This window comes from Sus scrofa, chromosome 17 (genome assembly GCF_000003025.6).
Source record: "Sus scrofa isolate TJ Tabasco breed Duroc chromosome 17, Sscrofa11.1, whole genome shotgun sequence".
In the NCBI taxonomy this organism is placed as follows: domain Eukaryota; kingdom Metazoa; phylum Chordata; class Mammalia; order Artiodactyla; family Suidae; genus Sus; species Sus scrofa.
In genome coordinates, this window is record NC_010459.5 from 18465137 (window position 1) to 18483444 (window position 18308).

The 18308-nt window shown below is 42.2% G+C and overlaps 1 protein-coding gene across 4 annotated transcripts in view; it reads right to left on the reverse strand.

The window, feature by feature from the left end:
- The window catches only part of PAK5 (p21 (RAC1) activated kinase 5), a 324810-nt gene that overhangs the window by 4077 nt on the left and 302425 nt on the right, over positions 1 to 18308 (reverse strand). For all 4 annotated transcript variants that reach the window (XM_021077404.1, XM_021077406.1, XM_021077405.1 and 1 more), the window contains 2 exons: positions 12797 to 12923; positions 2106 to 2231 (listed from right to left, as the gene is read on the reverse strand). In XM_021077404.1, the coding sequence (XP_020933063.1) occupies positions 2106 to 2231; positions 12797 to 12923 (253 nt within the window). The remainder of the gene's footprint in view (positions 1 to 2105; positions 2232 to 12796; positions 12924 to 18308) is intronic.

The window sequence follows — 18308 nt, forward strand, 5'->3', positions numbered from 1 at the left end:
ACTCGTTCATAAATTAATGTGGTATTTGCAGCCTCTCCAAGGTTACAATTCAGATTTATGGGCTGAAGTGTTGAGTGACCGAGTGTTTGCTAATGGTCTTCATCTGCTTTTTAAAGACAATTTCAGTGAAGATTCTGACAATCAGTACACATGAATGTCTTAACACTCTCATGTTTAGAACTTTTTTTTTTTCACTCCCTTAACTTGGGTGGTTGGAAAAAACCATCCAAAGTTTCATGTCATAAACAGAAGAAAGTTGCATTTAAACCATAAGAAGGGAAAAAACTGGCATATTCATAACAAACTCCAAAAAGTTACACGACACAACACACTATATCCTGATTCTTTTATTAATGGGATTTTTAAAAATAGTTCTTTGTCCCCATCTTTGGGGCTCTTTCCTTTGTGTTTTATCACTTTGGAGCAGTGTGCACAAAATCTTGCTCTATAAAACAGCTTCCAAGGAATAGAGGAAAGGAAAGGGAGAGATGACAAGCCATCCTTTCTGGATAAAGAATGGGAAGTCAGGAAAATGAGAAGCCACAGCTGGGCTATAAAGCACAGTCGATTCCCCCTTTCGGCCTCATTACACGTCTTATCAGTTAGCTGCATTCCTGCTCTCACCCGAGCCCTGACCTTCAGGGAGAATTGATGCTCTTGGGACCACAGTGAGATAAACAAGTGGAGTATTCATCCAAGGGGAAGAGAGAAGAGTCTGCCTTAACCTCTGTCACTGTCCTTCCTGATTTGTCCATGCCCCTCCTCCACGCTTCTCTTCTCTTGGGATCTCCTTTTGCACTATAATGTATGGAAACACAGTGTGCCCAGGTGAAATGAATTCCTTGCATGTGTGCTTGTCTGTAGTCTTGTGCATCCCACAGCTTCTAGTTACACTATTCCATCCCAATAAAGCCGTTTCCCATTTCTAGGCCCTCATCTTAAATATCCAAACATTGTCCCTTAATAGATTATGAGAAGATGTGGAAGCCACCTAAGTGCCCATCAACAGATGAATGGATAGAAGAGATGTGGCAATGATGTACAATAGAATACTACTCGACCATAAAAAAGAATGAAATGTTGCCATTTGTAGCAACATGGGTGGATTTGGAAGCTATTATGCTAAGTGACATGTCAGACAGGGAAAGACAAATACTGTATGATATCACTTATCTGTAGATTCTAAAAAATACAACAGACTAGTGAATAAAAAACAAAAAAGAAGCAGACTAACAGATACAGAGAACAAACTAGTGGTTACCCATGAGGAGAGGGAAGAGGGGAGGGGCAGCATGGGGTAGGGGATTAAAAAAAGGGGATTATTATGGGATTATATGAAATCAGGTGTGTGAACCTTTGGAAAATTATAGAGCACTGTTGAATTAAAGAAATTTTCATTCAGTGAAAGAAAAAGATCAAAAAAATAAAAAACATAAACAAAAAATTAATTATGAGCAACTGTTTCAGAGGAAACAAAAATTGTGCCATATTTTAAAATATGTTACCATATTCATTTTTTGGGGGGGGTGCGCCCTGTGGCATATGGAGCTCCCAGGCCAGGGATTAGATCTGAGCCTCAGTTGCCACAGCTGTGGCAACACTGGATCCTTAACCCACTAGGCTGGAATCCAGCCTGCATCCCAGTGCTCCAGAGATGCTGCTGATCCTGTTGCGCTACAGTGGGAACTCCTGTTACCATATTCACATATCATTTTTCCAGTCTTGGGGACCCTCCTCTGACCCTCTATCCTCCGAATCATCAGCATACCTGCTCATCTGTGTGTCTCCAGCCATAGGTTACATTGCCTTGCTTTGTGTGAGCCTGGCCCTGAGGGTGAGATGACAGTTTAAGGGATTCTTCCCCCTCCTATCCATTTAGGACCTCGATAAACGCTCCTGGATAAATACTGTGGCAACATCTGAAGTGGTGGCCAGTATCCCTTCTGCCACAACCGTCTTTGTGACAAGTCTAGGGAATGGGGGTCAACTGCAGAGTTAAGCATCACCCCCCTGATCACCTGTGGTCATTAACTGTCCTGGAGTCACTGCATCCCTGAGCCTGCTCAGGCCTTACCACTCCCCAACAATGACTGTCACCCCCTTACCTCTGTCCCATAAGGCAGTCTAGAAATCACCTCAGGTGCCATCCAGTAGGGCGTGCCAACCAATGATTTCCTCTTGGGCACCTCTTTGGAAACTTGAGCACAGAAACCAAAGTCAGACAACTTTATCTGAAAAGGAAAGGAATGCAACAAACTAACAATTTAAAAACACTGGCTTGGACATTTGCGGCAACATGGATGGACCTAGAGATGATCAGACTCAGTGAAGTCAAAAACAGAAAGACAAATCCCACATGCTATCACTTATATATGTGGAATCTAAAATATGACACACATGAACTTACTAAGAAACAGAACCAGACTAGAGAACAGACCTGTGGTTGCCAAGGGGGAGGGGAAGTGGAGGATGGGGAGTTTGGGGTTAGCAGATACAAACTACCATGTATGTATAACTGAATCCCTTTGCCGTACACAAGAAGCTAACACAATACTGTAAATCAATTATATATCTATAAAATAAATTTTAAAAAATACTTGGTTTCAAGATGTAGAAATATAGAAAGAGTTTTAAATTTCAAATGAAACTGTCTCATTATTAACAGGCCTTGGAAACACTGGAGGAGGGTCTATTAGATCCTTTTCTTGGAAAGGCACAATCCATTTTAATGAAAAAACCTTTCATGGCTCCACCTGGGTTGGCTACTGATCTCTTTTATTGAATTATGAAACCCCCAAATTTACAATGCACTCAAAACAACAAATGCATTAAAATTCAAACAAGAGATGATGCTGAATGTTAAGTAAATCGCCATTCTCAACTGGAGTTTTGTACAAAATGCTGCACCTTAGGGATTTTTGTGTGGAAGACATTTAGATTTTTAAGTATCATGAGATGATTCAAATAACCAACCTTATTTCTATGTTTGAATTACTGCAAGAACTCATTTATAAAGGATGCTGAGATATCATTTTAAATACTGGCTCCCCCTTTCTTCTGGTTTTCCTCCTTTGCTCAGGACAATTGAAGTTACTAATGTGAACACTGAGGCAAGTGGAACTAAGGGCATAGAAACTGGGTGTTCGCACTTGGTTACAAGGGGCTTTGGTGGTCATCTTAATTACACAATGTACATATATGTTATTTATCTTTAGCCTGGGAACCTCCATATGCCATGGGAGCGGCCCAAGAAATGGCAAAAAGACAAAAAGACAAAAAAAAAAAAAAAGTACAATGTCTAAGGTACAAGTTCTCCCTTGATTCTCTTTATACCTCTCTGAACTTTTCTCAAACTTTTTCTCTGGCTCTAACTGCTGCTCACACCTTAAAAGCTGGGGCTTTCTGGAGTTTGGGTCCCAGATCTCATCTTTTCTCTTTTTCTGTGCTTTTGCTAGATACTCTTTTTTCCTTCCAGGCTTAATGCAGATCTCTCTCCTTCATTCTAAATCTATACATCCGTCTAGTTTGTTTCCATATGGAGTTAATTTTTGTGAAGGGTGCAGGGTCCATGTCTAGGTACATTTTTAGGCATGTGGATGTCCAGATGTTCCAGCAAGATTTGTTGAAAAGACTATCTTTGCTCTGTTGCATTGTCTTTGCTCCTCTGTCAAAGATTAGTTGACAGTATTTATGTGGGTCTACTACAGGGCTTTCTATTCTGTTCCACTGATCTGTATGTCAGTGCCGCACTGTCCTGATAAGTTCTAAAGACAGGTAGTGTTAGTCTTGCGCTTTATTTTTCTTATTCGATATGTGCTGACAATTAAACTCCCCATATAAACTTTAGAATCAGTTTGTCACCACAAAATAACTCACTGGGATTTTGACTAGGATTGCGCTGAATCTATAGACCAAGTTGAGAAGAAACGACACCTTGACAATACTGAGTCCTTCCTATCCAATGGCATATCTCTCCATTTATTTTTTTTTAATTTTTTATTTTATTCATCAGAGGTTTCGTGCTTTTCTCATATAGATCTAGTACATATTTTGTTTGATTTATACCTAAGTATTTTGTTTTGGGGGGGAGTGTTAATGTAAATGGCACTGTTTTTAATTTCAAATTCCACTTGTTTATTGCTGCTATATAGCAAAGTGATTGATTTATGTATATTAATTATATATCCTGCAACCTTATTATTATCAATTAGTAGGTCTAGTTTTCTTGTTGATTCTTTTAGATTTTCTGCATAGATGATCATGTCATCTGTGATCAAAGATTGTTTTATTTCTTCCTTCCCAATCTGTATAGCTTCTATTTCTTTTCTTGTTCGATTCCATCAGCTAGCACTTCCAGTATGATTTTAAAAAGGAGTGGTGAGGGGGGACATCTTTGCCTTTTTCCTAATCTTAGTAGGAAAGCATATTTAATTCTTAATCATACCTCAAGGCCCTGATCACATCTTACTCTAGATAATTTTTCTAGGAGCCCATGTTGCTCTCTCCTCTCTCCAAATTTAAGAGAATTTAGTACTTATTTCATCTTGAACTGTTTTCCAAGACTGATTTTGTCCCTCCTGGTAGAAAAGACATTGCTCAGGGGCAACAGCTCTGCCTTTTAATTGTGAAGTTGCAGTGTGTTCCTTAAGAGCCGGGAAAACAGTAAATATTCAAAAAACTCAAACTACTAAGTTGATTTTCTTTGACATGACACATGCATTTATGACAGCAGATCATGTGACAGAAGACACAGTGATGTTCTTTCTGAAACCATCATTGACACACCGAAGACAACCACTTCTAGAATCAAAGTTGGGACACAGATGAAATGGAGGTAATGTTTTGGAAATCATTAATGTGTTTTTCTTTTTCCATTTCCTTGTTCATGATCTTCTCTCTAAGCAGGCCAAGGTTAGTGGGGTGTGGTCGGGGTGGTAGTCCTTCCATTTGGATTGCTCTAGACAGAATGCTAGAGAAATCTGGTTTAGTAGGGAGATGATTTTTCTCATTTGTTTGGCATATCAAGAATCAAACTCAGGAGTTCCCGTCGTGGCGCAGTGGTTAACAAATCCGACCAGGAACCATGAGGTTGCGGGTTCGGTCCCTGCCCTTGCTCAGTGGATTAATGATCCGGCGTTGCCGTGAGCTGTGGTGTAGGTTGCAGACGCGGCTTGGATCCCGCATTGCTGTGGCTCTGGCGTAGGCCGGTGGCTACAGCTCTGATTTGACCCCTAGCCTGGGAACCTCCATATGCCGCTGGAGCGGCCCAAAGAAATAGCAAAAAGACAACAACAACAAAAAAGAATCAAACTCAGATGATTCAGGACATAGAATTTCAAAGTGGCATGAAGAGAGCCCTATGCTGGTCCATAATCCTTGCTGTCCTATTGCAAAAGGAGTCTATTATTCTGAGAAGTGAAAATTCTACAGTCCATCCCTTTCAACCTAAGATTGTTTGTAGAAGAGAACAAAGAGCAATGACTTGATTATGCCAGGCCCCAACTCTTTATTATGCATCACCCCAAGCAGATGGTGGTAGGCTTCAGAATTATCTTAGTAGCATATATTCCCCATACAAACAAGGGAGAAGAGAAGCCACACGCATCTGTGTTCAGATGTGATATTAGAAACAGTTAATAACCAGATTCATCTAGACCAATTGGAATTTAGACATAAAGTTGAGCACTGGCCTGGAGTTATCCTGAGGGCATTACCATCTTTAATGAGGCAAGTGGGGTCCTGGTAAATGGCTGGGGTCATGGGGGACTACCTCAATGACTAGAAACAGTGGCTATTAACCAACAAGCATGAGAATATCGCAACATTTTAACAATGGGTGTAGATATACTAGTGAATATGGCTGACCATCAGCCTTGGCCATGCCCAGCACGACCTCCACGGAGAGATGGGCACAACAGAGTGGGTGGGAATGAACTTGAGGCAATGCTGCTGGATTCCATGGCCTTGGTGTGGTGTGCAGGGGTCCAGAAGCTCCTTCCAATCTCAGTGAAAGAATGGGGAAGTGCCTGGCACAAGCAATGGTTGACATGAGAGGTAGTCTCAAGGATAGCTTTCAAGACTTGAGGAAAGAATCTGCAGTGAAATACTACAGAGATGTCCTGCTGAAAAGGCCAGCAGCTGATGGGACTTGTTAATGCTTAATGGGCATTAATCCAGACAGTAGAAGAGAGTGTTACACCAGCAAGGAACAAGAAGATAGATCTTACTTCCTTTACCCTGTGGTCCTGTAAGTCACATCTGCCTCCATCCTGAGGAAGATGGGGAGGGAGGTGGGAAGAAGGAGTGAATGGTGGCCAAATCTGAAAGACTGAGGTTTTGTTTGTTTGTTTGTCTTTTTTTGCGATTTCTTGGGTGGCTCCTGTGGCATATGGAGGTTCCAAGGCTAGGGGTCTAATTGGAGCTGCAGCCGCCGGCCTATGCCAGAGCCACAGCAACTCGGGATCCGAGCTATATCTGCGACCTACACCACAGCTCACGGAAATGCCAGATCCTTAACCCACTGAGTTAGGGCAGGGATTGAACCCGCAACCTCATGGTCCTTAGTCGGATTTGTTAACTACCGCGCCACGACAGGAACTCCCAAGACTTAGGTTTTAAAGGTACAGTTTAACCTTGTAATAATGTAGCTGAAGTCTGATAAACAATGTTCAAATTATTTAACAATTAACAGATCACATTTAATAGAATTAACATAGTTTGAAAAAAATTCTAGTCAGTGAAGCTTTTTGAAGAAGTCGAGGTTAGTTTTAAGAAATAGAGAGACTATATAATTGTGTGTGTATGTGTGTGTGTGCATGTGCCCACTCATGCACAGTTATTTCCAAAGCTCAAGCGTGAGTGAATTTGCAACTCTTTTATGCAGATAGCAGAAGAATGATTTGCCAAGAGATTTGATTTGCCTGTAAATTTAAGAAACTTGAGTGATCAAGGAGGTGAATGTATCAGCATTTTGGTATGGGTCATTTTAATTTCATTATCTTTAGTGTGGTTTCTTTTTCTAGACATTAAAAAAAAAGACCCCAAACCTGACAGACTAATAATTATCTTCCTGACAAAATGTTAAGAGGAGAAATTGAAACTCTACACTTGGAAGCCAGGCCTGTTCTTCTGTTGTAGGAGTATAAGTGCTTTTGCATAATTTTTTTTTACTCATCCAAGTCCATGAAAGAGACAATTTTCTAAAAGAACATAATTGCGCACAACATTCATCCAAATAAATCTGCAAGTAGATAATGAGAATTCAAGTAATGAGTATAATAAAGCACCATAGGCAGTTCTCAAAAGCAAATCACATAAACTTTAAGTTGAGCCTTATTTCAGTTGGAACTGCACCTACTTGGGTATTTAGGAAAACACTTGTGTCTCCTTAATGCTGTTAGAGGCCAAGAGAACTGCAGCGAGCACATTGCCTGCCCCCTAAGAGGAGATCTGGCCAGTTCCACAGGAGCCAGACAAGGGACTAGAGCTTAGGGCTCAGACAAAGCTGCTGCTTAAACATGAGATCCTATTCATCTCAGTGTGTCCTGGCTGGGAATCAGGGGGCCCATGAAAACATGCAAAGAGGGAACTATATAATTGTGCGTGTGTGTGTGTGTGTGTGTGTGTGTGTGTGTGTGTCTGCAGTTATTTCTGAAGCTTGAGCGTGAGTAAATCTGCAACCCTATAACACAGATAGTAGAGGAGGAACAATTTTACCAATGTACTTAGTTTGTGCAAGTTTTTTTTTTCTTTTTTTCCTCTCTCGCTTTTTAGGGCTGCACCTGTGGCATATGGAAGTTTCCAGGCTAGAGGTACAGCTGCTGGCCTACACCATAGCCACAGCACCTGTGGGATCCGAGCTGCATCTGTGATCTACACCACAGCTCACGGCAACACTGGATCCCCAATCCACTGAGCGAGGCCAGGGATTGAAACTGCATCCTCATGGATTCTAGTTGGATTCGTGACTGACCTGCTGTGCCACAAAGGGAACTCCTTTGTTCATGCAAGTATTATGTGTGGAAATAAGCATCCATTTCTCTGGAGTATATGCTTAAGAATAAGATGGCTGGTCACAGGGTATGTCCATCTTTAGTTTTGAAAGGAACTGCCCAATCATTTTTCAAGAGTGACTCTACCATTTTATATCCCCATTGGCACAGTATGAGTAAGTGGTGTTATCACTATTTTTAATTTTAGCTATTCCTATAGGTGTGCAATAATATCTCGTGTTTTTCTTTTTCTTTTTATGGCCACTCCTGTGGCATATGGAAGTTCCCAGGCTAGGGATTGAATCACCACAGCCATGGCAACCCCAGATCCAAGCTGCCTCTGTCATCTAAGCTTTAGCTTGAGGCAATGCTTGACCCTTAATCCATTGAGTAAAGCCAGGGATCAAACCCACATCTTCACAGACAGTATGTTGGGTTCTTAATCCACTGAACCACAACAGGAACTCCTGATATCTCATGGTTTTAATTTGCATTTCTCTAAGGGTTAATGATGTTGAACATCTCCCAATAGGAAGAGATCCCAGAACACCTTGTGTAACAGAAAGTATTTTCCAAAAATGCCAAAAACAATATTGCCCATGAGATCTTCTTACCATGTGACTCAATTCCTCTCCCACTAAGGACGGTTTTTTGCTCCCTCCCCTTGAATCTAGAAGGGTTGGAAGAGACACTATGTGACTGTGAGGCTAGGTCATAAAAATGCCGTATACTTCCGCCCAGTTTTCCCAGTACACTCACTTTTGTAATCCAGCCTCTGTGCTGCAAGGAAGGCCATGAGGAGAGGCTACATGGTAGGCATTCTGGTGGACAGCTCCAGCTGGGCGTCCAGCCATCAGCCAGCATTAACGTACCTGACATATACACGAGAAGACTTCTAGAGGCATGATCTAACACATCAGAGCAGCACTGGCTAGCTGAGCCAGCAACTCTCAGGGCCAGGTGAGAATGCTCAAATGACTTTTGACTTAACATCTTAAGTGTTGAGGTGATTTGTTTTAAATGATAATAAATAAATGAAAATGTCTTCTGAACTATAAAAGCTCTAATAGATTACTATGAACTATATTATCAGCTTTTTTTTTTTTTTGAGTAGCAACACTCCATTTCTGCTCTCTTTCTTAGGAAAAAAACAAAACAAAACAACTTTCCTTTCTCTATAGAAACTGGATTCAATATGGCACCTTGCTCTGAAATGTGGATGAGCTCACTCTGGCCAACATGGCCAAGAGCCAGGATTTATTCAACACGCTGTGTTCCCTCTTCCTGGAACACGCTCATCCCTGCTGGCCACAGGCCCCGCCCCCTCACATGTTTTCACTGACACATCACCAGTGCAGAGGGGTCTGCTCTGACCGGCCTCTGAAGACCCTCCACTCTCCCCTGTCTTTACTCTGCTTAAATTAATTAATTATAGAAACTTTAGAACTTATCACCCAGTTTGTCTGATGGTGACTGCATTTGTATTTTTATCTATTTGTTTATTATCACACCCCCATGAGCCAAATAAGTTGAATGAAATTAGTGATTTTGCTTTTTGCATCTTTAGGACCTAGCACCACCTTGGCACAACACTCACATCCAGCTATATTTATTGGGTGAGTGAGTGAACAAACCAATCAGACTGAAAGCACTGATGATGTGCCAGTCCCTGGAGCCACTCCTGGGCATGTGGAAATGCAGGAAACATTTGAAAGAGAGATTCTGGAGTTCCCATTGTGGTGCAGCAGAAATGAATCTGACTAGGAACCATGAGGTTGTGGGTTCAATCCCTGGCCTTACTCAGTGGGTTAAGGGTCCAGCATTGCTGTGTGCTGTGGTGTGGGTTGCAGATGTGGCTTGGATCTGATGTTGCTGTGGCTCTGGCGCAGGCTGGCAGCTATAGCTCCGATTGGAACCCTAGCCTAGGAACCTCCATGTGCCACAGGCGCGGCCCTAAAAAGCAAAAACAAAAAAAAACCCCACCAAACAAAAAAACCCCGCAAAGACCCCAGAGATTCTGCCCTTGTAAATGACACTGAATGATCTAATAGCCTTTCACATATTATGTGGAGGGGAGCTCTTCAGGTAAGATTAAGTAACAACCTGTCTTCATTTCATGGCTGATTTTGACATCTGACATGTACTCACATCAAGGAAGCCTACGCCCTCAATCTCTAAAGATGAAGAAAAAAGGCCAGGTAGAAAGTGTTCCACTTTTTCTCCCCTATAAGCCCCCAGTCCCTAGAGCCAATTTTTTGGACTAGTTCAATTCTCTGCAATTTGGTTCTAAAGTCACAAGACCTCACCCTGGTGTTTTTCTGAGTCAGGCCAGGGGAGGGCTCCTGTCCTTTCCCTATAGCTCCCTGCTCTATGAGAAATTGTCAAAATGGCCAATTAGTCTTCCCCTTTGGATCTTCACCTCTTTGGATGCAACTTTGCATCTCCCATCAAGAGGCGGTGGTGACTATGGTGGTGTCTATTTCCTCACCCTTGAAACTAGGCTTGAGCCTACAACTTACTGTCACCAAAGGGACGTTAGCAAATAAGATATAAGCAGAGGATTCGAGAACTTGTCTCTCTTGTTGCTCTTGGGAACCCTGACCCAGGGACCACGTGAATAAGCCTGGGATGATAGCCTGTTGGGAGGTGAGTGACACATGGTCCTGTTACCTCCACTGACCCTGCTGAAAGCCAGCCAACCACCAGGTAGAGTGAAGCCATCACCCCCAGGCTGCAAGTGTGAGCTCAGCTGATGCCATGTGGAGCAGAGGTGAGCTGTCCCAGCTGAGGTCAATACAAATGCCAATTCACAAAACTGTGAGCAAAGAAATGGTTCTGAGTTTAAGCCACTAGGTACTGAATGGTTTGTTACACAGCAAAAACTAACTGATACATACTCCTGTATCACCTTAAAAATTTCAGCCAGAGTGATGTAAAAAGTAGGACTTAAAACTGCCCATTAAACATATACCAAATTAGTAAATTTTTTTTTTTTTGTCTTTGTCTTTTGTTGTTGTTGTTGCTATTTCTTGGGCCGCTCCCGCGGCATATGGAGGTTCCCAGGCTAGGGGTCGAATCGGCGCTGTAGCCACCGGCCTACGCCAGAGCCACAGCAACGTGGGATCCGAGCCGCGTCTGCAACCTACACCACAGCTCACGGCAACGCCGGATCGTTAACCCACTGAGCAAGGGCAGGGACCGAACCCGCAACCTCATGGTTCCTAGTCGGATTCGTTAACCACTGCGCCACGACGGGAACTCCCCCCAAATTAGTAAATTTTATATATGTACATGGAAAATGGGATTATGAGAAATCTTTATTTTATCATTGAAACTTTTCTGAATGTACTGAATTTCCCACAATAAGATCCACAATGTTTTAAATTATTTTATTTAATAATTTTTTAAAATTATTTTTTCATTTTTAGGCTACAGCTGCAGCATATGGAAGTTCCCAGGCTGGGGACAGAATCAGAGCTTCAGCTGCTGGTCTACACCACAGCCACATCAGATCTGAGCTGCATCTGTAAACTATGACACACCTTGTAGCAAAGCCAGAACCTTAACCTACTGAGTGAGTCCAGGGGTCAAACCTGCATCCTCAAGGACACTATGTCAGGTTCGTAACCTGCTGAGCCACAATGGGAACTCCCTACAATGTTCTTTAAGGAAAAGAAGAAAAGCCAAAGTGCTTGAGTGGTTTCTCCTGGCTGCCCTCTGATCATCCTGAGAAAATTCTGATGTGACATGAACGTTTTCCATATGCCTGAGTGTACTGGGTGGTAAAAAGTGCATTGAAGGGACAGATGGGTTTATTCATCCCAAGGCTATTACATCTGGTGGGAGGTTCAGGGAAGTTAGAAGAGCCTAAACATAAAAGAAACCTAGGCTTTGAAACTCTTCCATCTAACAAAGTCTTCCTGGGAGTTTCAACTCATTCTTTGCTTGGCTATTGTTCTGTGTTGTTTGGTGCCCTGGTGTGGCTGATGAGTTTCAAGTGAATCCTTTGAGCAGGTTGCAGTGATGGGAAATGCAGAAATCTGGGCCCAGAGATGTGTCTGCATGATAACTATCTTCCATTTGTCCTTCCAGATCTAGTGTCCTCCCTTCTCTAAGCCCTGGGAAGCCAACCTGTGTTGACCACACTGATGGCTTCTGATTGGATTCAGCCAATGGGAAGCTCCAGCAGGAGATTAGAAGGAGGGAACAGAGTAAGGCTGTGGTAATAATCTCTATTAAAATCTCACAATAATCTCTATTTCCAGAGTCAAGTAACTAGTTTTGCACCCCATTGCTTCAAGTGTGGGGTAGTAAGAAGAGTGTTCCATTCTAGAGACCTGCACTAAGCTTCATGAGTTTCTTTTGACTTTTCTACATCTGCCCACACCTTTATCAAACTCCCCTTCAAGTACCCTCTGGAGTTTGTCATCTGTTTCCTGCAGGGACACTGAGAGATACTGTGGATCCGCACAGTCACATGAAGAGGGTGGACATGGCCCTAGAAAAGTCATTTTCTCTCTACTGGCAAAGATATGAATGTGGCAGAAAAATAAAGCAAAGTAAATTCCCTGTTACTTCCTATACTTATTGTTAAGGCAGAAAATCATCCGTCAAATTCAGGTCACAGTTCTAACAGGATGACACAGCGGATGGCAATTTCCCTCTTGTAAGCCTCCTAGGAAGGGCGGTGGTTGACTAGCAACTGTGGAACATGAGAATTATGACTAAGTGTGCTTAGGAAGATGACACCCGTGGCAGATGAAGTGACAAGGTAAGCTGGGGAGGGACCAACGTGAAAATCTTACCCGGCCATCACTTGTCAGGAGGATGGAGTCACTCTTTATGTCCCTGTGGATCACTCCTTGGTTGTGAAGGTAGGAGAGAGCTTTCAGGACTGAGAGACAGACAGTGGCTATCTGTTCCTCATTCATTCTAGAAAGGAAATAACATTTAAAGAGCAAGGTCAGATTTAAGAACATCTTTGAAAGGATCAAGAGAGCGGCTCCCTTGGGTTCTAATGGACCAGTCCACATTCTTCATCCCATGTCTGGAAAATCTACAGGGAAGGAAACGGAAGCCTTTGGAATCTGATTCCCAGAACTAAAGATCTGGCCCTGAGAATGACAGGGGCCAAAAATAAGCCAAAGGAAAGAGACCCCCATTGACTGGCTTTTGGGTCATTAGTGCAAATGTACTGCCTTGGAATCTTACAGGTGATTTCTCACATATCGATAAGCCTCCAGGATCCTACAGAGAGGATGCAATGAATAGAGCCAAGATTCTAGATATGGCTGCTAGGTGACCGTAAGGAAGTCCCTTAACTCTCAACTCTCTTTTTCCTCATCTTGGAAATGGGCACAGCCATGGATCTCTTCAAGGTTGGATTTAGGCAAAGTGGCCTATCTCCAGGATCCCCTCTGGGACTTTCCCTCCCCCTCCCTCCTCCAGGAGCTGGAGGTTTCTGTTGCTACAAGTCCCTCCGTAAAGAAGGAAATTGGAGCTCGTTGGTTCCTAATGACCAAGTGTGAATGGGTGATATGCCAATAAATAGACCGTGGGAATGAGAAAGGCAAGCACAGCACTGGCTATGCTCTCACGCATCAAGGCTGCACCCTCTGGAGAGGGTCTTTCTGGTTCCAGAGAAGACTGAGGTCAGGTGACCTTCCCAAGGTTACACAGCTAAGAAAATGACCAGATCATGTTTCAAACCCCACCTTTTCTGGAGTTCAAAGCCCATGCTTTTCCACTTTACCCACTGCATCATGTGGCCATTGTAAATCGAAAGAATGGAGTTTTAGCTACTGTGGACTCCAGGTGGGAAGAAGGAAATGGGCAGTAGGGGCCATTCAGTGCCAATTTAGGCACCCGCCTAATTCATCCAGGTATAAAACTTCCTTCTCACAGAGCTGTTGTGAGGCTCAAATTAAAGAGCAAATGTGAAAGACCTAAAATAAGCTATCAGGCAAACAGAGGAGACTGTCAGGATAGACAAGGGGTGTAACTGACCAGAGCCCAAATTTAAGAACTGACTTGGAAAATTAATCCAGGTAACTTCTAGCTCAGTCGGACAAGTAAATAGATGGCCTTGAATCTGGCTCCATCTTATTGATGCCAGCAAACCTGGACCAAGTCAAACTAGGGTTTGATCTCCAAGGAGATCACCAACTAGGAGGAAGTCAAAGTGGGTAAGAATAAACATGCCCTTCTTTGAAGAGGGTTCCTGCTGCAATGAACTGGTCCCATGGGAAGGCATGTGTCTGTGACAGTGAAAACCTACACCTTCTACATTCTTTGTTTGATGGCGAGTGGGCTAGTCATTGTGCTGGATTGTTTTCAGATGACAATTTTTACATCTGCCCAAAGCACACTCCTCAGAGGTTTAGAGCATCAGCCCCAGAGACAAGATGAACTACTCCTGAAAATTAATTCAGGACCAAGAATCACCATCTTTAGTGAAATGCATTTTTCTTGGATTCCATGAGATTTGAGTTATTTAAAGCAGGCATAGAGGTTCTTTATAGGTCAACTACGACAAAAATTAATGGACTCTGAGCCCCCTCATGACACACTGAGAGATCACCTTTAACTGGAATATGTGACAAATGCTACTGACTCTTAATTCAAGGGCTTTGACATGTACAGGGCCCATTGTAGAAAGGCTGATGCTTTCCTATTTCATTAGTGAGGAAGCCTGGATGGGGTATAAGATGCCTCAGTTCTGCAGTCAACTCCAAGTTCAAATCCTGGCTTTGTCAATTCTTAAGTGATCTGGAGAAAGATACTTTTCACGTCTTTATTATCTGACAGACAGACACATCAACACCTACCTTATAGAGATGTGTGATGGTTATATGAGTTAATATATATCAGGAGTTCCTGTCGTGGCACAGTGGTTAACGTATCCGACTAGGAACCATGAGGTTGTGGGTTCGGTCCCTGCCCTTGCTCAGTGGGTTAAGGATCCGGCGTTGCCATGAGCTGTGGTGTAGGTTGCAGACGCGGCTTGGATCCCGCGTTGCTGTGGCTCTGGCATAGGCCGGTGGCTACAGCTCCGATTTGACCCCTAGCCTGGGAACCTCCATATGCCATGGGAGGGGCCCAAAGAAATAGCAAAAAGACAAAATATATATATATATATATATATATATATATATAGAATCTGACAGTGCTTGTTACTTTCCTTTCCCTTCTAGAACTATCTGTTTTGTGGAAATCAGGAGGATGTAATTCATCAAGATGCTAGGTAGGGCTAAAACTTCAGTATACAGAAGAAATATCTGAGCATCTGGTTGGATCATGGATTCTTTTAGTCTATCAGTGTAGAGCCTGCATTTCTAACAAGCTCCGAGGTGATGCTGATGCTGCTGGTCCCAGACCACACTTGGAGTAGAAAGGAGATAGATGCTTTATCAACAAATCAATCATTCCATGAAGTATTTATTGTCTATCTACCATAGGAAACTCTGAACGATGAGCTTAAGGATTTCAAATTCTAAATATCAATGGTGTTCCTTGATACACAATTGCTTCTTGCTCTCTGGAGTTACTCTACCTTCAAGTGGAAATTCATTGACAAAAGTAGATGGAGAGAATTGGAAAACACTATTGGGTTCTCAAGAGGCTAGCTCTTCAGTGGATCCCATGGATACAAAATAAGGGTTGAAAACACCTTGAGAAAGGGAGGACTCTGGAAAGATGTGCAGTTTTCTGAAGCTCCCCGAGGCAAGAAAAAAGCCCCTCTCATGGACATATTTTATTGTTTTATATGTTAGTCCCCTTTGTCTTACTCTTAGGTCTCTTCTGTATACTTACTTCTACAATTTGAGATGATCTTATATATATACTGGTGGTTGTGTCCTCTGGCTGGACCAACAGGAATCTGCCAGCTGAAATGTTGACGATAAGCATTACCTCCCAACCTTTTGTCTTCGGAAGGTCTAGTATAGGCTCAGAGCTGTTGAGGGTCACGAGTGAAACACTGCCAGTGGAAAAAGTGCAGCATCTTCAGACCCTCACAGGGATTCCCAATGCTTTCCTGCTTCCCTGGTCTCCCCTCATCATTGCTCATCTGGATTCACTTATGATTTGGATGCCGTTTCAGTGACATCAGCTAATACCTAATGCCTCTCCTTCAGGACAATCTTCTCAACTCTCTGGCATTTTATTTACCAGCAAGAGCAAGCTCAAAGTTTCCCAAATGTTACATGATGTATTTTTTCATGTCTGTTCCTTTGAATTTGGCTTTTCCAGGCATGGTCCATGAACTAACATCATTGGCATCACCTGGGAGCTCATTTGCAAGCAGAATATTATGTTCCTCCCTATTGAATCAAGAGCTCCCTTTTAATAAGATCCATGGGTAATCTGTATGCATAGTACAATTTGAGAAGCACCATCTTAACACATATTCTTTTGTCTGTTCCAATGCCTTTTTCTTCCCACTTGTTTTCTCAGTAAACATCTATGTCTCTCTCAAAACTCATCTTGGACATCAAATGAATATTGGAAATCTTTATTGACTCTCCCCAGCAGAGGTATTCAGGTATTCTTCTATGCTGCTTACATACGTCTTTCTAATACTGCACAGGCGTTGTAATGTATTTATTTCTCTCTTTTTATTTTTTTGGCTACCTGTGGCATATGGAGTTCCCAGGCCAAGGATCAGATCCAAGCCACAGTTGCAACCTATGCTGCAGCTGCAGCAACACCAGATCTTTTAACCTACTGCACCCAGCCAGGGATCAAACCTGTGTCCTGATGCTGCAGAGATGCCGCTGATCCTGCTGTGCCACGAAGGGAAAAATCCATGTATTTATTTCTAATCTGTGACTTCCTTGAATGTATATATCTGAGCCTTACCCATTTGTTATCTTTTGTATTACCAGCATTTAGGAAAGTGCCTGGCACATAAAAAACGATCAATAAATACTTGATGAAATGACCACAACTGGAATACCAGGGAAGCAAGTAGCTGAGGCAACAGTGGTAATTAACCACTGTTCTCTGCAAGAAGACTTAAAAACAGAATTGAAGAATTTCTCTCTTCTGTTGTTGTGACATAAAACTTTGATCTTTCGCCTGCCCCTGCCTTCCATAGGTACCCTCAGTGCTATCAACACACAGCAAAGGAATAGTGACTCAGGAGAACGAAACTGAGTTTTAGAAATCTGTGTAGGGATGGGAAATTCTATTATTTTTCACTGAAAATTCATTCTCAGCAGCTTGCTGATTTAAAATTAATGGGTATCTGACAAAACTGTACTTCAAAAAGGTACATGTACCCCTATGTATAGAGCAGCACAATTTACAATAGCTGAGACATGGAAGCAACCTAAATGTCCACTGACAGATGAATGAATTAAGAAGATGTGATATATACACACAATGGAGTACTACTCAGTCATAAAAGGGAACAAAATAATGCCATTTGCAGCAACATGGCTGAAACTGGAGACTCATACTAAGTGAAGTAAGTCAGAAAAAAGAAAGACAAATACAATATGATATCACTTATACCTGGAATCTAATATATGGCACAAATGAACCTATATACAGAAAAGAAACAAACTCATGTACTTGGAAAATAGACTTGTGGTTGCTAAGGAGGAGAGGGAGGGAGTGGGAATGGACTGGGAATTTGGGGTTAGTAGATGCAAACTGTTGCATTTGGAGTGGATAATCAATGAAATCCTGCTGTACAGCTCAGGGAACTATATCTAGTCACTTGTGATGGAACATGATGGAGGATAATGTGAGAAAAAGAATGTATATATGTGTGTGTGAGAGAGAGATAGAGACTGGGTCACTTTGCTGTAGAGCAGAAATTGACAGAACTCTGCAAATCAACTATAATAGAAAAAACAAAAACCTTAAAAAATAAAATAAAACCAATGGGTATCTGACAAAACTGTAATTCAAAAAGGTATATGCAGCCCTATGTTTATAGCAGCACTATTCACAATAGCCAAGACATGGAAGCAACTTATATGTCCATTGACAGATGAATGCATTAAGAGGATGTGGTACATATACACAATGGAATATTACTCAACCATACAAAAGAACAAAATAATGCCATTTGCAGCAACATGGATGTAACTAGAGATTCTACTAAGTGAAGTAAGCCAGACAGAGAAAGACAAATACCATGTGATATTACTTATATGTGGAATCTAAAAAATGGCATATGGGAGTTCCCATTGCGGCTCAGCAATAATGAACCCAACTAGTATCCATGAGTGGGTTAAGGATCTGGCATTGCTGTGAGCTTTGGTATAGGTCACAGATGTGGCTCAGATCCTGCATTGCTATGGCTGT